At 59.5% G+C, this 23592-nt stretch overlaps 1 protein-coding gene across 1 annotated transcript in view; it reads right to left on the bottom strand.

Annotated features, from left to right (window-relative positions):
* The window catches only part of MCF2L (MCF.2 cell line derived transforming sequence like), a 131002-nt gene that overhangs the window by 50742 nt on the left and 56668 nt on the right, over positions 1-23592 (bottom strand). The window contains 1 exon segment of the mRNA XM_036831389.1: positions 339-422. Coding sequence (XP_036687284.1) covers positions 339-422 — 84 coding nt within the window.

The raw sequence follows: 23592 nt of genomic DNA, 5'->3' as shown, positions 1-23592 counted from the left end.
AGGCGGAGCCACGGAAGCCAGACCCCAGGCCCTGGACACTGCACGGCGGCGACTGTGCCACACCTGCACCTCCTCCCCGTCCCAGGAAAGCTCTGGAAGCCAGGAGACTGCAGCCAGGAGCACTCGGGCCGCGCCCCCCGGGGGACCCAGCTGACCCCTGGCCGGCACTTGCCGGCTCTGAGCTGCCCTCGTCACAGGCATCAGTGCCATGGGGGGCGGGCTGCACCGCACGGATTGTCCCCAGGCCCCACGACGCGGTCACGGAGGACCAGGAGGCCGACCGCCTGGCCGAGCACACCCCCCCCGCCCCCGTCACACGCCCTGGCCTTCGCACTCACCAGACAGGTAAGCAAAGCGCTTCTGCAGTTGGTCCTGGATGTCGGCAGCACAGAGCGGGCTGATGTCGTGGTGCATGATTTCATCTGCGGGGAGAGCAGAGCAGACGGAAACACGCTGTCACTTGGAGGAAATGGCCTCCCGAGCTACGTCTGGGTCAGCCCCACCGCAGACACTCGAGGGTCCAGCGGTCACGGGCCTGGAAAAAGGGATTCCAGTTTCCAGTACAGAAACCTTTGTTTCTCAGAGCACAGAAAGCTGTGCGCTGAGTGATTCATCAATATTTAAAGCGTGGTGTGTGTCAGAAGCACAGAGAAAGGCGGAGGGAGTGGAGGAAGGGACAGGGAGGGAGAGAGGGGGGACAGGGAGGGACAGGGAGGGACAGGGAGAGAGAGAGAGAGGGAGGGACACGGAGGGACAGAGGGGGACAGGGAAGGACAGGGAGGGAGAGAGAAGGATAGGCGGGCAGAGGGGAGGTCGGGGGGAGCGGGGCAGGACCGGGAGCTGGAGGACTGACCCCGAGACAAGTGCTCAGGGAGCAGACATGCTTTGGTCTGAGAGCACCTACCGACGTCCTGGAAGTGGCTGGGCCACCCTTGGGGTTCTCGCCTGCTGTCTATGCAACAACCCACTGGTCAGAGTGGAAACCTGGCCATGGCGGTGGGTTCAGACACACATGCCTGGAGCCTCACCCCAGCCTGACACTGACCCTGAGCAGGGCGCTGAGCCCAGTCCTGACAGCCGCAAGTCCTAGATCAGGGCCCGGAGTGACCCAGTCACAGCCTGGAGGCGTTGACCAGAAACAAAAGGTTTAGCAAGACTCCTGGTGGAACCCAGACACGGACGGGGTCTGGGTCCGTGCTGGGGCACCAGCAGGTGGCCACAGAGCTGGGGTGCTCGGGGGCCTTCGGGGACCTGTGTCTCTAGTTGCTGCCAGGTTGGTACCACGTGACCGACGGCCCACGTCTCGTGTCTCCAGACCCGGGTGTCCTGGAGTCTGCAGCCTTGAATGTTGACACAACTTCTCCACAGAGACTACAACTCACAAATGGCTTGAAAGTCAGCTCTCCTACACCCAGAAGAAGACCCAGGCCCCCAGGGCCCGGAGATTCGGGTCACGGAGACAGTGAAGCGCCCTCCGAGCGGATGAGCCTCCGTCCTGCAGACCAGCGAGCATGGGCAGGTGGCACGACAAAACGCACAGGCGGGTCCCCAGATCCGGGCTGTCATTTGTGGAGCTGCCGAGACCCATGGCTGGCTGCCCTGCGACTCTGCCTGGCGCTGACGAGGACGTGACGGGGGCCGTGTCCCTGGGCCCCTCGTCCCGACAGAGCCGCAGCACGTTCAGGGTCAGGGACTGAATGACGGGTCACACTCAGAAACCTCAGAGGCCACGACTCTGCCGGCTCCACGGGCAGCTCGGGGCCACGCCACCTCCCCTGTGCAGGGAAACGTCTCACCAGCGGCTTTTTTTTTTTTTAAGATTTATTTATTGATTGATTGATTGCTATGTTGGGTCTTTGTTTCTGTGCTAGGGCTTTCTCTAGTTGCAGCAAGTGGGGGCCACTCTTCATCGCGGTGCGCGGGCCTCTCACTATCGCGGCCTCTCCTGTTGCGGAGCACAGGCTCCAGATGCGCAGGCTCAGCAGTTGTGGCTCACGGGCCCAGTTGCTTCGCGGCATGTGGGATCTTCCCAGACGAGGGCTCGAACCCGTGTCCCCTGCATTGGCAGGCAGACTCTCAACCACTGCGCCACCAGGGAAGCCCCCAGCGGCTTTTTTTTGTGGAAGAAAAACAGGGCTGGAAACAAGTGCTAAAAGAAAACCTGAAATGTTTTTAATTCCAGACGAGGTGGTTTATGGCCGTCACACCTCATTTATTTAGAACACACGTCAGGTGCGATGGGCAGGCAGCTGCACGGAGGCTGGGAGGCCAGATTTTACGCTGCCCACGCTGTCGAGCATGGACCCCGTTCTCCTCAAATCCGGCCTCTGCCCGCTGGGGACAAGCGCGTCATTGAGACAGACCCCCGGGGAAGTGGGGTCGCCCTCAAGCTTGGAAAGGAGACACGCGGGGCTGCGGAAAACAGCACGGATGCTGCGAGCTGTTAAGTCCCCTGACCGGCGTGGACGCTGGGACGGGCAGTTCCCCAGGCCCCGCGAGACTGCCCTCAGCCTCCAGACCCCCCAGGACCACATGGAGACTCCGACGGGCGTTTCTGCAGAGACTCTCAGACCTGGTTCCGAGCAGCTCCGAGTGGCACGGCCTTCATGTGGCCCCTCCGACGAGAACACTCCCTCCTTCCTGGGCTCGCTGTGGACACCAGAGCTGTCTGCCCTCCGTGTCCGGCTCCCCCGGACGGCAGACGGCGCCCCACGTGCTAGGGGCACGGCTGATGCTCCTACCATCCCTGCCCTTTCTCACTGGCCGGACCACTGTCCATGTTAATTTGCTTCCGCAGAGAGACGTGCTTGGGGCCGCCGCCCCGATGTGCTTCGAGTTCCCCGACCAGCCGAGGTCCTGCCAGGCCCGGGGTCTTTGCACAGGCTGCCCCCTCTGTGATGCTTTTCCCATCCCTGTTTCCTGGTCCAATCTTACTCAAGATGTCTTACCGAGACGTCACCTCTTTGGGGGGGCCTTTCTCCGCCTCCTAGCCTGGCGGGGGCCTCACAGCCTCCCGCATCCCCCGCGGAGGGCACCAGCCGGCCCACTCCCAGGGCAGGAGCCCAGAGAACTCGTGCTGAAAGAATAGACGATGACTTCTCAGAGCTTCATTTGGAATCTGGCTAATTTGGCAAAGTTCGTTCTGACTTGCACCCAGGCTGGTTCCAGAATTTCTGCCCATCGCAGGCCCCGTGGGTACAGACCGCTGACCACGGCAGCCGCGCCCCAGAACCCACCACCCGTGAGTTTTCTTGGGCAGGACTAACCTAATATCGTGCCTTAGATCAAATGACCCAGTCTACGTTTAAAAGTAGGGTTACTCTGCGCACGAGGTCCATTCAGACAAATGGACTGTACAAAAACTCATACGTGTTAAACGGTCACTGGCCGCCCCTAAGAGAGCTGGGAATAACCGAGCACAGTTTCCATCGAGGCACGTGGTGTTTGTCACGTGACCCTCCGTGGACAGCGGGCGCTGGGGTGTCAGGCACTTACTGCTTCTTTCTCGCTCAAAGACTGGGGCCTCGTCCACGATATTTCATCTTGCACTCGAGCGGCAGGTGACGGCCGGTTGAGAAGGAAGTGGAGGTGCCCGTCCTGGCCCATCTGAGGTCTGGGACGGGAAGTGGGGTCGCCCTGCCCGCCAGCTCAGGGTCAGGGTCAGGGTCAGGGTCAGGGGAGGCCCAGCTCCCGCACAGACCCGCTCTGTGTGCGCACAATGCCTCACAGATAACCACCCGACAACAACTTTCCTGTCGCCCAGACGTAAGCGGAGACTCCAGGCAATTACCCAACACAGAGTCACTCTGAGACGGGAGGGGTGCAGGGGGGAGAGGACAGCGCTTCCCTCCCGACCCCTGCAGGGTGGGGGCCGGGGCCGGGGTCTGCAGGTTGACCTGGCCCCGCTGGCACCAGCTCTGGAAGCCCGTCTGGAAAGGTCCCTCTGTCCGGAGCACCGCAGGGGACAGACGCCCGCTCCCTGTCAGTGGCCAGAGGGAATGACCCCTCGCTGAGCTCACGACATCTCAGTGGTGCGGGGCCCCAGCTCAGTTCTACACAAGGACAAAGGGGAGGAAACACCAACCGCTGGAATCTCTGGCCACAGAGTGGTCCCCTGAGTCCTCCCTGGTCTGGGCAGCAATCAGAGAGTCCGGGGGAGGGGGTATCACCCCTTTATCTTCACACCATTTCATCTTAACACAATCAGACCCCGGCAGAAAACTTCCTTCCTCTGGCAAACTGGCTCGCACATTTGCTCTCCTTTAGGACGAGGATTTCGTAACGCAGAGCAGGCGGCATCCGGCCCGTGCTGCCCACGGGAAGGGCCTCTGAGCTGCACCGTGCTTGCCAGCGCTGCCTCGGGCCGAGAACACACGCAGGGCTGGGGCTCGAGAGACGCAGAGCGCGTGGACCCTGGAAATCCACGTCCAGGTGGCAAGGGTCCGGGTCAAGGGAGCCCACAGCACGTGCAGGAGCCTGGCGTTCGTGTTTGGAGGCTGGTCCCTGCCTTGCCGGTGACCTTGGATCTCGCTGAAGGGGGACAGGAGCCTGAGAAGGGCTCCTACGCAGGGGTCGGCAGCTGGCAAGAGGCCCTGGGCCGCAACGTCCACTAAGTCCGTTACGGCTAATTCTCTTCCTTGTTTATATCTGGCTGAACATCCACACCCGAGGCTTTTGTTTATTTTCTGTTTATTTTATTATCAGAATACACCCGTGATGCCCTTTCAGAGTCCAAAGTGGAGAGTCCGTGGGGTGGTTCCACCAACTCACTTGGGTGGGATTCCTAGTCCACCAAGACCCCACCCCGGAACCTCCAAACCAGAGCAGAGTGTGTGCAGAGGAACGGCCACAAAGAGGCGACTCCAAGCCGGGGGACGAGGATGCCTGGGGCTCCGAACGGGCTCCGTTCTGGCCGTCGGTCAGGCAGGGACCCGTCAGCTCCCCGAGTCCCTGGTCAGGCAGGAGAGGCATCTCCATGGCAACCTGTAGTCCCCAGGACGGCTCTGGGACTCAGCCCTGCGGGATGTTGGAGATCTACACTCACTTGGGCTGAATCCTCTCTCACAGGCCACCCTGGGTATTTTTGACAAGTTACGCGTTACTGGATTTTAGGCACAAACATTTCACGTCACGTACGATGCGTCGTTAACTCAGTTCACCACTGTTCTCCCCGATTTCCTGATCTCAGGACGTGAATCCTTATGTATTTTAAAATAAAAGGCCCCATATGAGAAGATGCTTAACCAAACTCGTCCTCAGGGAAGCCCCATCCTCAGCAGAGGGGTTGGCTCCCAGGCACCCCCGGCGAAGCTCAGGGAACCAGTCGGGGCCCAGCTGGCGCCGTAGGAGCTCTCCCGCGTGGGCACCGGGGACAAACTCTGAGCAGAGCCGCAGGAGGCCCTGGGGGACCACAGAAGGCACCATCCGTGCAGACGAGGCCCAGCGTCCTCCTACCATCCAGGCTCTAGATCTGCATCTTCCAAGGCCACGGCCCACTCGGCAGCGTGTCTGCAGCTCAGGCTGCACGGGAATGACTCTCCTGGGGCCTCAGCGAGGCTCATGTAGAATCCTCATCCCGCCCTGCCCCGCCGGCCACGGCCTTCTCAGTTGATCTCAGAGGAGTGCAGGCTTCTCAAGGCCATCCGCCCGCGGGACTGGTGCTGATCAGACCCTCCTTCCGTGCGCTGGACAGCACATCAGAGGCCAGGGCCCCCCCAGGGACACCAGCAGACACGTTTCCATCTGCCCCTTCACCAACACCCGTTTTGTGAAGGTTTCGGACGTCAGAAGAGACCACCTGGGCAGCAGCTTCAGCCTGGTGGGCCTCGGGGCGCACGCTCCACACCCACCCCAGGGGCCCCGGATACGAAGCTTGCACGTACGTTTCACAGCCTGGCTTGTGGACATTCACACCGCACGCTTGGCGGTTTCTGAGCTACAAACAACTTCTTAAAAAATAGCTTTTGGAATCCTGTCCCGTAGGATGTCCACTACATCACCTCTGCCAGGTCCCGGGAGATGCAGGACGTGGCAGACACCTGGCTTAGATGTCGCACCGCCTGCCGACGGCAGACGGCTGAGCCCCAGCGGGCCTCAGAATCCTCTCTAACACAGGCTCCAGGCAGCTTGCCAAGCATGCAGAGACCTGCCCCGACCTGCATCAGTGCGTAAGCAACCCTCACACCCACTGACCCTCACACCAGCATGGAGCATTTTCCCAGGGGCTCCACTCACACTGGGGGGCTCCAGACTTTCACTTCTCTGCACCTTCGGCAGAGCCCCCTCCCCAGTCAGGGAGAGAGAGAAGGGCTCCGCAGTCGGACAGACTTGGGGAGCACCACAGAAAACCTCTTGTCTTGGAGACTCTGGTACTACCCCCCCAAACTTAACTGTCACGGGTTCTGGGGTGTGCGGGGAGAAGGGGGTGCACGGCACCTCCGACTCCTGCAGGATTCACGTTGTTGACAGCATACTTGGGGACAGGCCACCCTCACTGGTCCTTATGAAAACAAAGTCTTAAATGAAATTCCCACACAAGTACCCACTGAGTCAATGACACAGATTAAAGTTAAAACAAAACACCGAGGTCTCAATCAAGAAAGCAAGTGTGTCTCAAACATCTCACTGTGACCAGTGGACACAAGAGAAAGTATAGGAGAAAAGTAAGAATTTCTTAAACTTGTAGGCTGTCTGGGCAACTGGATTACTTTTAAATGGGTTCACACAGAAAATCTTTAATCCACAGTAGAAATAGCAGTTGCAATATAACTATTACTAAGTACTTTTAATATACTAATGCATTTAATTGTCACAACAAACCAAGAGGTAGGAACATGATTATCCCATTTTTTTGGATGAGCAAACTAAGGCACAGAGAGGCTGAGTGACTTGCCCGAGGCCACACAGCAGTGATGGGGTGACCATAGGTGGAGCAGAGCAAAGAAGGGCAGGGCAGGGGTGCCCTCAGCCTGAGACAGCATCAGGGTGGGTGATTCTGGGTCTGGGGTTAGCAAGTGGAAATGCTGGCGGGGGGCGGGGCATGTCTAACTTGGTGGGAGGCTTGGCTCTGCAGAGCCGCGGAGAAGAGCTCCAAGTAACTGCAAAGCAGGGGAAGCTGGGCCCCTCCCGGGCTCAGAGGGGTTACAGCAAACGGTAAGGCCTTCCCCTGCATGTGATCTGGGGGGTCCCTGACCCAGCGGCAATGATCTAAGAAATGACACTGCAATTAGATGAGACACTTTAAATCATCTCGTGAGTTTGCATTTCCTCCTTAGAGTCTAAGGAGAATTCTTTCTTCCTTCCTTCCTTTATTTTTGGCTGTGTTGGGTCTTCGTTGCTGCGCATGGGCTTTCTCTAGTTGCGGCGAGCAGGGGCTACTCTTCATTGCAGTGCGCGGGCTTCTTGTTGCGGAGCACGGGCTCTAGGCGTGTGGGCTTCAGTAGTTGCGGTGCACGGGCTTAGTTGCTCTATGGCATGTGGGATCTTCCCAGACCAGGGCTCAAACCCGTGTCCCCTGCGTTGGCAGGTGGATCTTAACTGCTGCACCACCAGGGAAGCCCCTAAGGAGAATTCTGATCCAAGATCTTATAAGATCTGAAGCTGTGGGCGGAGAGGAGAATGACCTTGCCCTCGGTGAACGGGCAGACGCGCACCTGCAGCCACCTGTGAGCATGGACTGTCCGTTGTCCCCAAGGCTCACACAGACATGCCATCTGCAGAGCTGCTCTGGCCTCTGGGCCACCTCCTGGTCCAGAGGCTGTGTTTTATTTTGCAGAATCACCTGTTACGTGCAGGGATTCTGGTCTCCTGGGCAGTGGACCAGTGCTCCTGAGGCAGGTGGGAGCTGTGTGACCTTGGGCGTGTTACCTAACCTCTCTGAGTTGGTCTCTTTGTCTGTAAATCAGGATAATCGTGGCATCTAGCTCTGGGGAGGCTTGTGCACACATGCAGCAATGGTGTCTGGCATGCGGTGGGTGTCTAATTGCTGCTAGTGTGTGAGCCGGCACCTGGCCGCACTGCACCTCGCGGAGGTCGGGCCAGGAAAGGGCCGCATCCACCCCTCAGCCTCTCCCGGTTTCTTCTGGCTCTGCTGCCGTTACCGAGAGCAGGGACGTGCCCACGGGGAAAGGCGGGTTCTGGGTGGGATGGTCCCACCCTGGCTTTTCCTGCTCCCCGCACCTGCTTGGAGGCACAGCTCTGCCTAGGACCCTCCACCCGGCCTGACGGTCCTGCGTCTCTCAGCTCAGCTGGGGCCCCCCCAGCGCCTGATCCCAGAGCCCCGGCACCCCCGCTGCGTGCCCCTCATCTGCGTGGCGGCTCACGTGTGTCCAGAGCAGGTCCCCCGCCCCCAGAGCTCCCGGGATGACCGGAGTGTCCCCGTCTCTGCCGCCCGACCCACAGACACCGCTGAGCGCTCGAAACGTGGTTGATGGGGGTGGAGCAGCTGCAGTTGTTCATTTTATTCAGTTTTAACTGGTTTAACCGTAAACAGCCACACGCGGCCGGTGGCCGCAGAGCTGCACGGAAGGCTCTAGCATCTGGACGTCAGGAGCAGAGGGAGGCGGGGCCTGCACCTGCCCAGCAGAGAGGACCAAGCCGCGGGGTGGAGGGGAGAGGTGCCACCTCACTCACTCAGTTCATGGGGCCGTGCTCCCCCCGGGTCGCGGAGCTGGGGTCTGGCCGCGTGCTCGGACGGCCAGGTTCACCCTGGGTTCAGGGTGGGCACTGGGCTGGGGCCTGGGATGTCCGCTTGGACCAAGGGGCCTTGGGCCCCGTAGAGGACCCAGAAGGGACCCCCTTGCCATGGGCGAGGGCCTCCTTTGCACCCACCCGTGGAGCTCCAGGCGGGGTCGGGCTGCCCCTGCGAGGCCTCCCTGGAGAAGGGCCCTGATGAACTAGAATCAGACCTGCAGGATGGGGGCGGGGGGGGGGGGGGTGGAAGCCCAGCAGGAGGCCTCGTGGCCACATCGCAGGCAGGTTAATTTACTACACGTTACTCTGCGCAGTGATTCTGAGTGCCCAGAGCAGGCTGGAGGGATGAGGGTGGGTCACACACCCAGCAGGGAGCCAGGCAGCAGGTGGGCCAGGTAACGAGGTCGGGGAGGACTAGGGCGGCCCGGGGGCCTGGGCTGGAGCCTCCAAGCTCGGGCATGGGGTGTGGGCTGGCACGGAATAAAATCTCCGTGGACCTTTTATCATCAACAACGGTCCTCCTAGTGGCCCTCCTCCCCGTGCGGCACCTGGCAAACCCTGCCAGGGTCCAGCTCCCGAGCCTGGCCAGCCCACCAGGCAGGTCGTCACACACGATGACCCAAGGTTACGACGACGCAGTGGGCAGAACTGCTGAGACCCACCGGCTCCCCATGGCTCTGGGAGCCCCCGGGGCCCGGGCCAAGCTGGAAAGGGGTGGGGGATCTGCAGGTGCCAGCGGGCCCACGAAGCAGCCCCGGGGCCAGACGGTGGGCGTCCCTCTCCTGGGCCTCACTGCTCCTCCCCTGGCCGAAAGTCCACCGCCACCCAGGGCCTGAGGGTCAGTCCTTTCCAAACCTTCCTCCTTCTCCTGGGCATCCTGGGCCCGAGGGCACCTGCCTGATGAGTTAATGTTGCCACTTAAACACGCACCCAGCGGCCCAGGTCCCTGCGAAAGAGCGGGTCCGAGAGCAGAACCGCAGCCCCCGCCAGGCAGGCCCCCAGCTTCCGTGCGAGCTGTGCTGGAAGTCCCTCGGGCTCCTGCCCGCTCCAAAAGCAGCGGCCCTCGGTGCCCAGTTAGGTGGAACCCGCCCTTGTGCTGCTTGCGTCTCATCCCGGCCGGGCGGGGCCTCCACAGGGATCAGGGACGCGGTCCAGATGGGATTCCAGGCCCCGGAGATGACCGGGAGGGGGGCCGCGGCTGGGGTCACGCTGGCCCGGCCTCCCCGCAGGACGCGCCGAGCAGAGGCCGCAGGAGGTGCCCCGAGGGCCTGGGGAGGACGTGGCGCCTTCCCCGGGGGCCAATGGCCAACAGCTTGCACACCCTTCAAGCCACACCACCATCCACGCCCTCTTCGGACGTGGGCACTTCGGGGTTCAGTGAAAGCCAGCGGGTCCAAGCAGTGCGCCGGCAGCAAGGCCCCACCCTCACTCGGCTTTGGCTCGAGCCTCCCGCCATGCTGGGCCCCCGGCAGCTTGTCGGACACATCTCACAAACACACCACAGATACACACACGTGTGAGCCCACTGCTGTTTGGAAATGAAGGAGATGTGCGACAGCTCTTTTCTAAAACAACCACTCGTCAACAGTAAAAAGCAGCACGTCCATAAAGCTCAGGGATGTCCACCTACTTCCGCCCCTCGTCGCTCCGAAGGCAGAGGTGGGGCTGGGGGCAGTACCCCCGGGACCTGTCCAGATCTGCCCTCGGAAAGCAGCTCACAGAACGGGCCGCGTGGGAGGCCGGTGCGGCCCTGACACCCACACCACGCTCCCGCAAGGACCCCAGCAGCTCCCCAAACCCTCCCCTCGACGGTGGACACGCACACGGAGTCCCACTTTCTAAGTGTCTGCAGCTCGATAAATCTAAGACCAGACAAGGAACTGCACTGACCTTCTCAAAACACAACCCTCCCCCCAAAACACAGAAACAACGACGCACAGGGCAGAGGAGGCTGGGGCCCTGGGCGACAGGGACGGGGGCGCATGTCACCCTGAGCCTCACCCAGGCGGCCCTGCTGACGGGGTCCCTGATCGCCAGGCGGGGCGGCACAGAGCAGAGCGGGGCTCGGGCCCTCCACGGACGCTGCCCCGCCGGAGCTTGACCGCAGAGCCCCGGACACACGTAGGAGACAGGGGAGAGAGACAGAGACAGAGAGTGAGAAAGACACAGAGAGACAGAGGGACTGAGGGGGGAGAGACAGAGAGAGGGGAAGAGACACAGAGAGAGGAGAAGAGGCAGAGAGAATGACACGCACAGACACAGCGAGACAGACGAGACAGACCAAGTGAGAGAGACAGAGAGACAGAGAGAGGAGGGGTGACGGAGAGGGAGCTGGGGGGCTGGCAGCGGCGGGTCGTGCACACCTGGCGACCTCACTGGTTTCGCAAGGGACAGGACGGGGGACCCTGGCCCTGGTCTGGGAGCGCGGCTCAGCCCTGCTGTCCTGCTCCGCGGGCTCCGCTGCCCTGGGCGCGGTGACGGAGCTGTGGTCTCGCCACGTGACTCTCATCCACTCCATCTGCTTAGGGCCCGGCTGCCGGCTCGGTCGGCGCCAACCGCCCCGCCTCCCCCCATCCTGTGCAGCCTGAGCAGAAGTGAGGAAGGAGGCGCAGCAACCTGTCCGCAAACAGCAGGCGTTAACGAAAGTCAGCATCCGGTTACAGAGCCAGGTACGGGCCACCTGGGGAGTGTTCCCGGCAACACCAAGGGAGAGGTCACATCACATGTGCCAGCAACTCTGCGAAACCGGACAAACGCTTCCTTCTGTAGGAGACCAGTGGATGGTTTCCAGAGACTGGGGGAGAGGCCCTCCACCCCTCAGGCACCCCAAATTGCCTCAGGACGTTCACTCAAGAGCCCGTGTATCTTAAAAGTAAAGCACGTGTTAGAAAAACACCTAGAATTTTTAAGGGAACCGTGATAAGAATCAGAGCCGGAGTGTAGTTTGGAAACAAAGGGACGGCTTTGAGGACCACACGGGTCCACGCGGGAGGGGAGACTCCAGCGTGCGGTAGGGAGCGCACCACCCACTGGCGAGCCTCTAAGCTCCAAGCCCCAGGAAGCGTCCCTTCCAGGATCCCAGCCTTGTCATCGTGCTGCCAGCTCAGGCGTGAGTCACACGCTCTCACTCCGTGTACCAGCCTGTGTTCCGACCTGGCCGCCCAGGCGGTCACCGTCCTGCGCCCTGTCCATCAGGAAACTCACCGATTCCCTCGTCTCACCTACCGGTCGCCTCCTTATAAAACCGGAAACTTCACGCACTGCAGGCTAGGGTGTGGCTGATTCATTAAAATTTACAAAAGACTATTTAACGCATTGTTGGTCAATCCTTCGCAGAAGCACCCACAGGAAAACGAACTCACGACAAACTACTTCCAAGCGAACACCTTCCGTCCCTAGAAACGAGCCCAGGAAACTGGGCGCCCTCCCGGGCCCAGCTCTCTTTGTTCTCGGTCACCACGGGTGTGACCCTCCCCCAGCCAGGCAGGTACAGGAGCGCGGGCTGCAGACCGCCCCGCGGTGCTCCCCGCCGGCCCAGCCCTGGTCCCGCTGCGTGGAGGGGCCCCAGCGGCGCCCCCCACCATCGGCAGGTCTCCCGCAGCCGGAACAAAGGAGCTTCCAGGCGGAGCGGCGACCGTGGCCCGGTACCCGGCAGGCGCTGCCCGAGGACGAGGATGAGGATGAGGATGAGGATGGGGGGGAGGGACGCGCGGCACGCCCACCCAGGAGGCTCCCTTCCGCGCCCGCCACCCGGCCCGGACCCCGCCGACAAGTCCCGAGTCCGGCGTGGGCGACGCGCCAGGCCCCCGGGGCCCCGCCCCCTCGCGCACGGTCCCCACGGCGCCCACCGGCCGCGCACCTGTGCGGGTCTTCAGGGGCAGCCAGAGCGCGGACAGGTCCCGCGACAGCAGGGAGAGGAGGCTTAAGGTCATGCTGTCGCCCGCCGGCCGCGTCAGGAGGTGGCGACCGGCCGCCCGGAACGCCCGTGCTGGGCGCACAAAGGGACGTGGTCGGGCTCCATGCTCGCGCCGCCCGCCCGGAGTGCGAGGACCCGGGCTCTCCCCGGGGCCTCGGGTTTGCCGTCCCCGAGCCCGGGGCCTGCGGTCGGCTCCCCTGCTCTGCCCGCCGCCGGTTAACCGTGCGGCCAGGCGGTGGCAGGGCTCGCGCAGCGCCGGCTCCCTCCCCGTCGCCCGTCCAGACCCTCCCTGCGGGGCCCCGCGCTCAGCGGCTTAGGGAGCCGGGCGGGAGGGAGGCAGGACGGCCGGGGTTGGGGGCGCAGGACCCGGCCAGGACCTCCCAGGGCCGACCCCCCAGGTCCTCGGCAGCCAGACCTCAGAACACCGCCGCCAGGGGCTGGGGGGCGGGGGCGTGGCTGAGAACAAGGAAAATGGGACTGGGACGGGGTGGGGGTGGGGGCCGCCGCGGGGCGAGGGGGGTCCCTGGGGAGCTCGTTAAAACGTGAAAACGCAGGGTTCGGTTCTGCAGGTGGCGCTCCCGGGGGAGGGGGAGGCCAGGCTGCCCCCCAAGGACCAGATCTCCAGCAGGAAGGACCCGAGGGGCTGAGCCCAGCCTGGAGCCGACCCACCTGGAGAGGACGGCCCTCCGGCTGGACCAGGACTGGCCGTGGCTGTGCGTCCACGGGCAGCGAGGGCTCCGTCCTCTCCATCGTGGGAACGAGGCAGATGTGCCCTCCCCCAGCCTGGGCCCCGGGCCGCTCGCCCCAGAGGAGGCCGTGGAGTCCAGCAGCTCACGCCACTGGGGGCACCGGTCACGGCACAGCCAACACGCGCCCCGTCCACGCTCCCGTCGTGCGTCATGTGGTCCCGGGTCTGACCTGGCCTTTGCTGGATGGGTCCCACGTCTTCCTTGTAACAGCTCCCCTGTGGCCTCCCGCTGGCGCTGGCACACGAGTCCCGCGAGCACAGCTCTCACACCCTCCGCCCAGGGGCCGGGACCGCGGACGTTCCTGCAGAGCGGGATGCAGCTCCCAGCGTGGTGGGCAAGGCCCTCTGCGGCCGGGCCGGCCCAGCTCCTCCCCAGGCAGCCCTCGCCCACGTCCCCCCACGCGCGGCCTGCGGCTCACACCTCAGGCGGGTCCTTGCCCCGAGCGCGGCCTCCAGAATCACGCTCAGGGTGGCTGGCCTCTGACCCCTCGGAGACGCGGAGACCACAACGGCCCCCTCCTGCCCCAGGGACACCTCGGGCATCCAGCATGGTGTGGACGCCTGCCAAGTGAGTGACCGACAGCCTGAGAGGTGACCGCTCTGAGAAAGGAGTCTTCAGGCCCGACATGCCTTTACCAGGAGGTCGTGCCGCACGCCCGGGGTACGTCCAGCCTCGCCTGCTCCCACTGTCCTTTCTTCCCGACCGAGTCAAGGTCGAAGGCCCGACCTCCAGGCCACTGTCTCAGGCAGGTCGCCACACTCCTCAGCCAGCTGCTGGGCCACGGGCTCTGGGCTCACAGGCTCAGCTGCGGGCGCCCTTCTCCAGCCCCAACCTTTCCTCTCCAGGCTGTGCTTGAACGTGAGATGCGTGCCCGGCCCGCTGCTGAGTTGCCTGGCCTCCGAGGTGAGGTCCGAGGCCCACAGGTCTGGTGGGTGGAGTCCTAATGCCCGCCCTGTGCTTGTGCAGAACCAGCCAGAAGGCACCGCGCTTCAACGTGCACAAAACAAGCACGCGCTCTCCTTTAAAACCGGTCCGCTCCAGATCCCCGACTCAGAGTTTAAAAAGAGAGTCACTGGTTTGTAAGTTTCCCTCTAAAGACACGTGATCTGTTCATCCAGGAAATGTGCGTGGGGTCGGGCGGGAGGGGTCAGAGGAGGCCGGGGGCTGCTCTCCCCCCACGGGCCACGGTCAGGGAAGCATCAGGACAAACCCCATTCGGTTAATCAGCTCCTGGTCTCTCCACCCCAAAGACCAGAGAGCCGAGGGGCACCAGCACCACCCACACGTCGGCACACCGCCAGCCCCGTTCCCGCGTCCACGGCGCTCGGGTGCCCATGTCTGCGCCTCAGCTTGTGTCTGCCGCCGCCCCCCAAGGGCCGAGCCCCCGCTACACCTCCAGCAGCCCAGGGCAGGTGCGTGACGAAAGGAACGTGGTCTCCGGCGGGCGGGAGAGGAGGCCGCTCCCTCTGCAGTCACCTCCCCCGACTGGCTCTCCGCGGCCCCAGAGGCCCTCGGGGTGGTGTCCGGGCCACAGGCCCACGCTCGCATGGGTCTCCTCGGCCTCGGGCCTCCGCGTCAGTCCCTGTGTGCCCACCCGCTCCCCATGTGGCCCTTGACCACAGGCTCCACCACAGACCTGGAAGCCGCCGGGGTTTTCCTCTCGCTGTGCTGACGGCTCTAGGACCATCGCTTCGGCCCCTGGTTTTCACGTCCACCCGATGCTGTGCTCTCAAGAGTGGGCCATGCACGGAGTGAGGAAGGGCGTGTGGGCCAGCTGGGGCCAAAGGGCACGCAGACATTTCTCGCAGTCTCTGGGGATGGCTCAGTAGCTGATGCCCTGCAGAGCCTCAAGGACAGGCCCTGGGCCAGGGGTGGCAAGTCACACTGGGGGACAGCTGAGCCGGAGCCCAGAGTCGCACACGGATGCCACTGACATGCGGCTCTTGAGTGGCGGGCGTGTCCGTCTGGGGGTGGGGGGGTTCGCGACCTCAGCCCCGATCAGCTGACACTGGTTACTTCTGCAGAGTTGGCTGCGTCCCATACCTCACCCCACGTCCCTTGTTTGGCGCTACAGGCCTGCGAGCTCACTCAGGACCTGGCCCCAGGGCTGGCCGCTGGGCCAGGAGGGTGTTTGCTTAAGATGTAAACACTCTCCCAGGTGCGGGGTTTGGTGAGTTTGTGGATATTCCAACCTTTTCAACCTACAAAGAAGGCAATTTTATGCGGCTCCACCCAGCAGTACAGGCAGGCAACCAGCGCAAGATGCAGAAAGAACCAGCGGCAGGAGAGGGTGCAGAGAATCCGGGGAAGGAGGCCTGACGGTCGGACAGGAACCGGAGACCAGAGGCTGCCGACCACGGGCCCCAGGCAGACGCCCTGAGAGAAAGGCAGCGGGCAGGGGCGGGGCCTCTGTTCCCAGAGAAGCCCGCTGCGAAGGGCCGTCCAGCTTCCCCCGTGACCCTACAGGGGTTCCCTTAGCCGGAAGGACATGCAGGCCCGGAATTCAACGTGGACAGGGCGTATTTGAGCAAACGCAGCGTTCTGGGTCACGTGCGCGTATTTAGCACACGGTATAGGCGGCGTCATGCTCTGAGCACACAGGGTGCACCCCGGCTGCACCCCGACCCCCCGCCTAGCTGGTCCTGTAAATAGTTACAGACACTTGGTATTAATTCTTCCTTGCCCAGGGATGCAAGACGAGCTCACCAAGGACAATCTCCTCGTGGGCAAGACTGCGCTGCTTGGACCGTGCAGAAGTCAGGACCAAGCCGCCACCCTCTCCGGCCACGACCCGCTGGTGATAACGTGGGAGGGACCATCCCGCGCTCACAGGCGCGCCCTTGTTTGCCGAGGCCACCCTTGCCACCTGGTCCTGTTTCATCGTCATGGCAACCTGTGAGGCAAGTGTCCCTGATCAGCAAAGCCTCAGGCAGCAGGGAAATTGGACACAGCGGCTACTCAGTTCTCTCCAGGCCCCCAGGCCCAGTTGGCCCCTGTCCCCTCCATGTCTCCTCCCTGACCTCACTGTCCCCCTCCCTGTCCCCCTCTCATGTCCTCACTGTCCTTCTAAGGCCCCGTGATCCTTGCAGCCCGGGTCCCTCCCACCCCCAGCTGCTGCCCCTTAGATTAAGGTGCTCCCGGGGCTCTGCCCTGTTTCTTGTCTCCTGCAGCCCCGTCCACCCAGCTCTCCTGAGCTGAACGCATCATCCCTGCCCCCAGGGTCACCCACGGTCACAGGATAAGAAGCAGCCTTCCTGGAGTGACAGGCAGGCCCTGAGGAGCTGGCCTGAGCGGCGGTCCTCGCGGCCGGCCATCCGCGCGCCCGGCCTCCGCACGAGCTCCAGCCGTGGATGCGGCAGTGAGAACCTAGGAAGGTGTGCGGGGGCCCCACCTCGGGACACGTGCCACCACAATGTGCGGGGCCCGCAAGGAGGGTGGGCGGCCACCGGGCAGAGGGCTCGCAGGCAGCTCGTCCCCAGGCAACCTCTCGGCTCCCGCAAGCACCGCGGTCCACGCATCCAGCTAGCGAGCCTGCGGCCGGCGCCCTCCAGTCTTAAACCAGCGCTCGCGGAAGACCACAACCCCCACCCGTCCCCCGGTCCCACGTCCTGGCTCAGGGTCTATCGGGGGTCTAGCCCTGGCCCCAGGCACGCAGCTCCTTCCCCCGGATTCCTCTACCCGCCCCCAGGCCTTCCAATGATTCTGGCTTTGTTTGGCGGCTGGACGAGAGTCTCCTGGGAAGGCGGGTGGAGCCTGCCCGCCCCCACGGGCGCCCCACGCTGGTCCCCAGCACTGTCCACGCGCGCCGGACCCTCGGAAGGGCTGTCTCTTCCTCATTCTCAACCCAAGACGACTTCCGCCCTCCCGGCCCCGAGTTCACAGTGAGCCCGAGAGGAAGGGGACGTGGGCTCGCGGTCCCGCGGCAGACTCACGGAAGGCCGCCACGAGGCTGTGCTCTGAGTCTCCCGGCCCCTTTGGGGAAGGGAGCACGCTTGTCGCTGTTGCAGCTGGAACCACGTGGCTGACGGCCACCCCTCCGTGCCCTGGGCCTCCCCTGCGGCCAGAATCTCCAGACCAGGCGCCTTGCCGGCTCTGAGCACACACACCTCCGACCCGCGCTTCTTGCCACGGGGGGATCGAGGCTGGCGGGGATGTGCACCGGGAGGCGGCTCTGTCTGTCTGACCTTTGCCTGTGGGGTTCAAGTGCCAAGGGCACCGGGGGCTCTGACCACCCTTCGTGGGCGGCCCGAGATGGGACACGTGAAATCAGGGCCAAACGCATCCCCGCCGCATCAAAGACGATCCGTCCGCCCCCAACCCGGCTGCGGCAGAGCCAGGCCGCTTCTCTCTGTCTCTCTGGCTTCCCTTCCATCTGACTACAACCCGATTCTGGTGCCCAGTCACCCTCCAGGACAGCATACACCCAGACGCCGCGTCCCACAGGGCCCCAGCCCAGCTTGCCCACCCGCCCCCGCTCTACGCCGCCCCTCCCTCTGAACAGCGCTCGATTCTGTGTTTTACTGCATGTCTGCACGCAGTATGCTCTCCTTTCCCAGTCACAGCAGGGATGAGCCCTGACGTTTTAGGACTGCCCACGGCGGGACCAGAGAGGGCTGTGGGCAGTGCTTAGCCCTCACTTTTATGCTGGCTTGTGTGCTTCACGTTGCACAGTGACCGTGCATGGGGGTTATACTGCGGGTGCCCTAAAGTCTCTCCTGATGACTACAGGAACCGGGGACTGAAAGACGACAGAGGTGAGGCCAGCGGAAGTCAGTGACACCTAACCACTCGGGTGGAAGGCAGCACGAGGGGCTCAGGACCCCTCCCGCGGGCCACAGAGCAGATGTGCCGCCCGCAGGGCCGTGAGCAGGGCCCCCGCCCACCTCCGTGAGCTAAACAGGAAGACTCTCCTGCCCCGCTGGAAAAAAGACACAGGAGCTGCAGATACTATCGCCTGCCTTCCGGGCGGGGCTGGGACAAGTGTTCATCTGCACCCATCACTCCCCACCCTCCAGGGCAGCGGGAAGAATGTTCCATTTGTTCTGCACAAGTTGCGACCTGGACAGAAGGACCGGGAGGGGGCCAGGCCCCGCCTGCTAGATCAACAACTTCTGTCACAAACCCAGTAAATCCGGGCGGCTGTGAGGAGCAGACGCGGGGCAGAGAGCAAACACAGCTGGGCCTTAGGTTAATAAAATGCCACTGAATGAGGGTGAGGCTGGGTCCGTCCAGTGGACACCCGTGGGTCCAGGACACCCTGGCTCCGGGACACCCTGGGGGCTCAGCCAGTGGACGGCAGGTGTCCGGGGCTCGGAGGGACGCCTGACTTACTGGGCCCTTCCTGCCCCCAGAGGGAAGGCGGCAGCATTCTCCCCCCGCCTGCAAAGCACAAAGGGGCTGTTGTTGTGGGATTCAGGACGGCGTAGAGAGGTGACCCGGGCTTTTCTGGGCTGGACCACGGTGGTCTCGGGAATTCTGGATTCTAAATCCGACCACCGAGCGGGTCTCAGTTTCCTTAAGGGAGAGATGGGGACAAGGTCACCCACCCTCCAGGGCTCACAGTCCCCTCCGTCCACAGTGTGGCAGGACCCTGGCCACGGGGCACAGAGGAAGGCGGCCCTCACCCGGGATGTGGGGTGCAGACCTGCCTGAGCCAGTGCTGGGTGTGCCTGAAGGGCTGAAAGAGTCTCGAGGGGGTGGCAACTCAGATCCCAGGCAGGAGGCTCACGAACGGGAGCCCAGAAGTGAAGACAGCAGGTGGGCGGTGCTGCCGGGCGGGGCGCTCAGGAGAACCGAGGGGGCACCAGATGGGGACGCCCACGGGCCCACCGGATCCACATCTGGGGAAGATGGTCCCGAGAGTGGGGACAACAGATGGAGGAGTCAGATGCGGCAACGGGAAGATCCCTCAGGAGGGGCAGATGTCATGACTCGTTTAAAGCTGTTTCCAAAACAAGCTTCCCGTCGCAGGAGACTCGGGAAATTGTGGCACAAATGCCCTTGGGTTGGCTCACAGCTCTGCCGCATGCGGGGCAGCGGGAGGGCCTCGGTCCTGGGGTGGCCACTGCGGGCACCTTAGAAAACTCTGTTTTTATTTTTAAAACCTACCTCAAGAAACAAAAAAAATCTCAACTAAACAATCTAACTATACACATAAAGCAATTAGAGAAAGAAGAACAAAAAAAACCTGAGGTTAGCAGAAGGAAAGAAATCATAGGGGCTTCCCTGGTGGTGCAGTGGTTGAGAATCTGCCTGCCAATGCAGGGGACACGGGTTCGAGCCCTGGTCTGGGAAGATCCCACATGCCATGGAGCAACTGGGCCCGTGAGCCACAACTACTGAGCCTGCGTGTCTGGAGCCTGTGCTCCGCAGCAAGAGAGGCCACGACAGTGAGAGGCCCGCGCACCGCAATGAAGAGTGGTCCCCGCTCGCCGCAACTAGAGAAAGCCCTCGCACAGAAACGAAGACCCAACACAGCCAAAGATAAAAAAAAAAAAGAAAGAAATCATAAACATCAGATCAGAAATAAATGAAAAAGAAATGAAGGAAACAATAGCAAAGCTGGTTCTCTGAGAAGATAACCAAAATTGATAAACCCTTAGCCAGACTCATCAAGAAAAAAAGGGAGAAGACTCAAATCAACAGAATTAGAAATGAAAAAGGAGAAGTAAAAACTGACACTGCAAAAATATAAAGGATCATGAGAGACTACTACAAGCAGCTATATGCCAACAAAATGGACAACCTGGAAGAAATGGACAAATTCTTAGAAAGGTATAACCTTCTAAGACTGAACCAGGAAGAAATAGAACATATGAACAGATGAATCACAAGCACTGAAATTAAAACTGTGATTAAAAATCTTCCAACAAACAAAAGCCCAAGACCAGATGGCTTCACAGGTGAATTCTATCAAACATTTAGAGAAGAGCTAACACCCATCCTTCACAAACTCTTCCAAAAAACTGCAGAGGAAGGAACACTCCCAAACTCATTCTACAAGGCCACCATCACCCTGAAACCAAAACCAGGCAAAGATACTACAAAAAAAGAAAACTATAGGCCAATATCACTGATGAAATTAGATGCAAAAATCCTCAACAAAATACTAGCAAACAGAATCCAACAGCACATTAAAAGGATCATACACCATGATCAAGTGAGGTTTATCCCAGGAATGCAAGGATTCTTCAGTATATGCTAATCAATCAACGTGATACACCATATTAACAAATTGAAGGATAAAAACCATATGATAGGGCTTCCCTGGTGGTGCAGTGGTTAAGAATCCGCCTGCCAATGCAGGGGACACGGGTTCAATCCCTGGTCCAGGAAGATCCCACATGCCGCAGAGCAGCTGGGCTCGTGCGCCACAACTACTGAAGCCTGCGCGCCTAGAGCCTGTGCTCTGAAACAAGAGAAGCCACCGCAATGAGAAGCCCGCTCACTGCAACGAAGAGCAGCCCCCGCTCGCCGCAACTAGAGAAAGCCCGCGCGCAGCAGCAAAGACCCAATGCAGCCAAAAATAAATAAATTAATTTAAAAAAATACCATATGATAATCTCAATAGATGCAGAAAAAGCTTTTGACAAAATTCAACACCGCTTTATGATAAAAACTCTCCAGAAAGTGGGCATAGAGGGAACCTACCTCAACATAAGGAAGACCATATATGACAAACCCACAGCCAACATCATTCCCAATGGTGAAAAACTGAAAGCATTTCCTCTAAGATCAGGAACAAGACAAGGTTGTCCACTCTCACCACTATTATTCAACATAGTTTTGGAAGTTTTAGCCACAGCAATCAGAAAAGAAAAAGAAATAAAAGGAATCCAAATCAGAAAAGAAGTAAAGCTGTCACTGTTTGCAGATGACATGATACTACACGCAGAGAATCCTAAAGATGCTACCAGAAAACTACTAGAGTTAATCAATGAATTTGGTAAAGTAGCAGGATACAAAAGTAATGCACAGAAATCTCTTGCATTCCTATACACTGACGATGAAAAATCTGAAAGAGAAATTAAGAAAACACTCCCATTTACCATTGCAACAAAAAGAATAAAATACCTAGGAATAAACCTACCTAAGGAGACAAAAGACCTGTATGCAGAAAACTGTAAGACACTGATGAAAGAAATTAAAGATGATACAAACAGATGGAGAGATAGACCATGTTCTTGGATTGGAAGAATCAACATTGTGAAAATGACTATACTACCCAAAGCAATCTACAGATTCAATGCAATCCCTATGAAACTACCACTGGCATTTTTCACAGAACTAGAACAAAAAATTTCACAATTTGTATGGAAACACAAAAGACCCCGAATAGCCTAAGCAATCTTGACAAAGAAAAACAGAGCTGGAGGAAGCAGGCTCCCGGACTTCAGACTACACTACAAAGCTACAGTAATCAAGACAGTATGGTACTGGCACAAAAACAGAAATATAGATCAACGGAACAGGATGGAAGGCCCAGAGATAAACCCATGCACATATGGTCACCTTATCTTTGACGAAGGAGGCAAGAATATGCAATGGAGAAAAGACAGCCTCTTCAATAAGTCGTGCTGGGAAAACAGGACAGCTACATGTAAAAGAATGAAATTAGAACACTTCCTAACACCATACACAAAAATAAACTCAAAATGGATTAAAGACCTAAGTGTAAGGCCAGACACTATCAAACTCTTAGAGGAAAACATAGGCAGAACACTCTATGACATAAATCACAGCAAGATCCTTTTTGACCCACCTCCTAGAGAAATGGAAATAAAAACAAAAATAAACAAATGGGACCTAATGAAACTTAAAAGCTTTTGCACAGCAAAGGAAACCATAAACAAGATGAAAAGACAGCCCTCAGAATGGGAGAAAATATTTGCAAATGAAGCAACTGACAAAGGATTAATCTCCAAAATATACAAGCAGCTTATGCAGCTCAATATCAAAAAAACAAACAACCCAACCCAAAAATGGGCGGAACACCTAAACAGACATTTCTCCAAAGAAGATATATAGATATCCTACAAACACCTGAAAGGATGCTCAACATCACTTATCATTAGCGAAATGCAAATCAAAACCACAATGAGGTATCACCGCACAACGGTCAGAATGGCCATCATCAAAAAATCTACAAACAATAGGGACTTCCCTGGTGGCGCAGTGGTTAAGAATCCGCCTGCCAATGCAGGGGACACGGGTTCGAGCCCCGGTCCGGGAGGATCCCACATGCCGCGGAGCAACTGAGCCCGTGTGCCTCAGCTGTTGAGCCTGTGCTCTAGAGCCCACGAGCCACAACTACTGAGCCCATGTGCCACAACTGCTGAGCCCGTGTGCCTAGAGCCCGTGCTCCACAACAGGAGAAGCCATCGCAATGAGAAGCCTGCGCACCTCAATGAGGAGTGGCCCCCGCTTGTCGTAACTAGAGAGAGCCCATGCACAACAATGGAGACCCAACGCAGCCAAAAATAAATAAACGAATAAATAAATTAATTAATTTAAAAAAATCTACAAACAATAAATGCTGGAGAGGGTGTGGAGAAAAGGGAACCCTCCTGCACTGTTGGTGGGAATGTAAGTTGATACAGCCACTATGGAGAACAGTATGGAGGTTTCTTAAAAAACTAATAATAGAACTACCACACAACCCAGCAATCCGACTACTGGGCATATACCCTGAGAAAACCATTAATTCAAAAAGAGTCATGCACCACAATGTTCACTGCAGCTCTATTTACAATAGCCAGGACATGGAAGCAACCTAAGTGTCCATCACCAGATGAATGGATAAAGAAGGTGTGGCACATATATACAATGGAATATTACTCAGCCATAAAAAGAAACGAAATTGAGTTATCTGTAGTGACGTGGAAGGACCTAGAGACTGTCATACAGAGTGAAGTAAGTCAGAAAGAGAAAAACAAATACTGTATGCTAACATATATATATGGGATCTAAAAAACAACAAAAGGTTCCGATGAGTCTAGGGGCAGGATAGGAATAAAGACGCAGATGTAGAGAATGGACTTGAGGCCACGGGGAGGGGGAAGGGTAAGCTGGGACGAAGTGAGAGAGTGGCATGGACATATATATACACTACCAAACGTAAAATAGATAGCTCGTGGGAAGCAGCCGCATAGCACAGGGAGATCAGCTCGGTGCTTTGTGTCCACCTAGAGGGGTAGGATAGGGAGGGTGGGAGGGAGACACAAGAGGGAGGGGATA

The sequence above is a fragment of the Balaenoptera musculus genome, chromosome 18 (genome assembly GCF_009873245.2).
Source record: "Balaenoptera musculus isolate JJ_BM4_2016_0621 chromosome 18, mBalMus1.pri.v3, whole genome shotgun sequence".
NCBI classification, from domain to species: Eukaryota; Metazoa; Chordata; class Mammalia; order Artiodactyla; family Balaenopteridae; genus Balaenoptera; species Balaenoptera musculus.
This window is presented reverse-complemented; position numbering and strand designations above follow the sequence as displayed.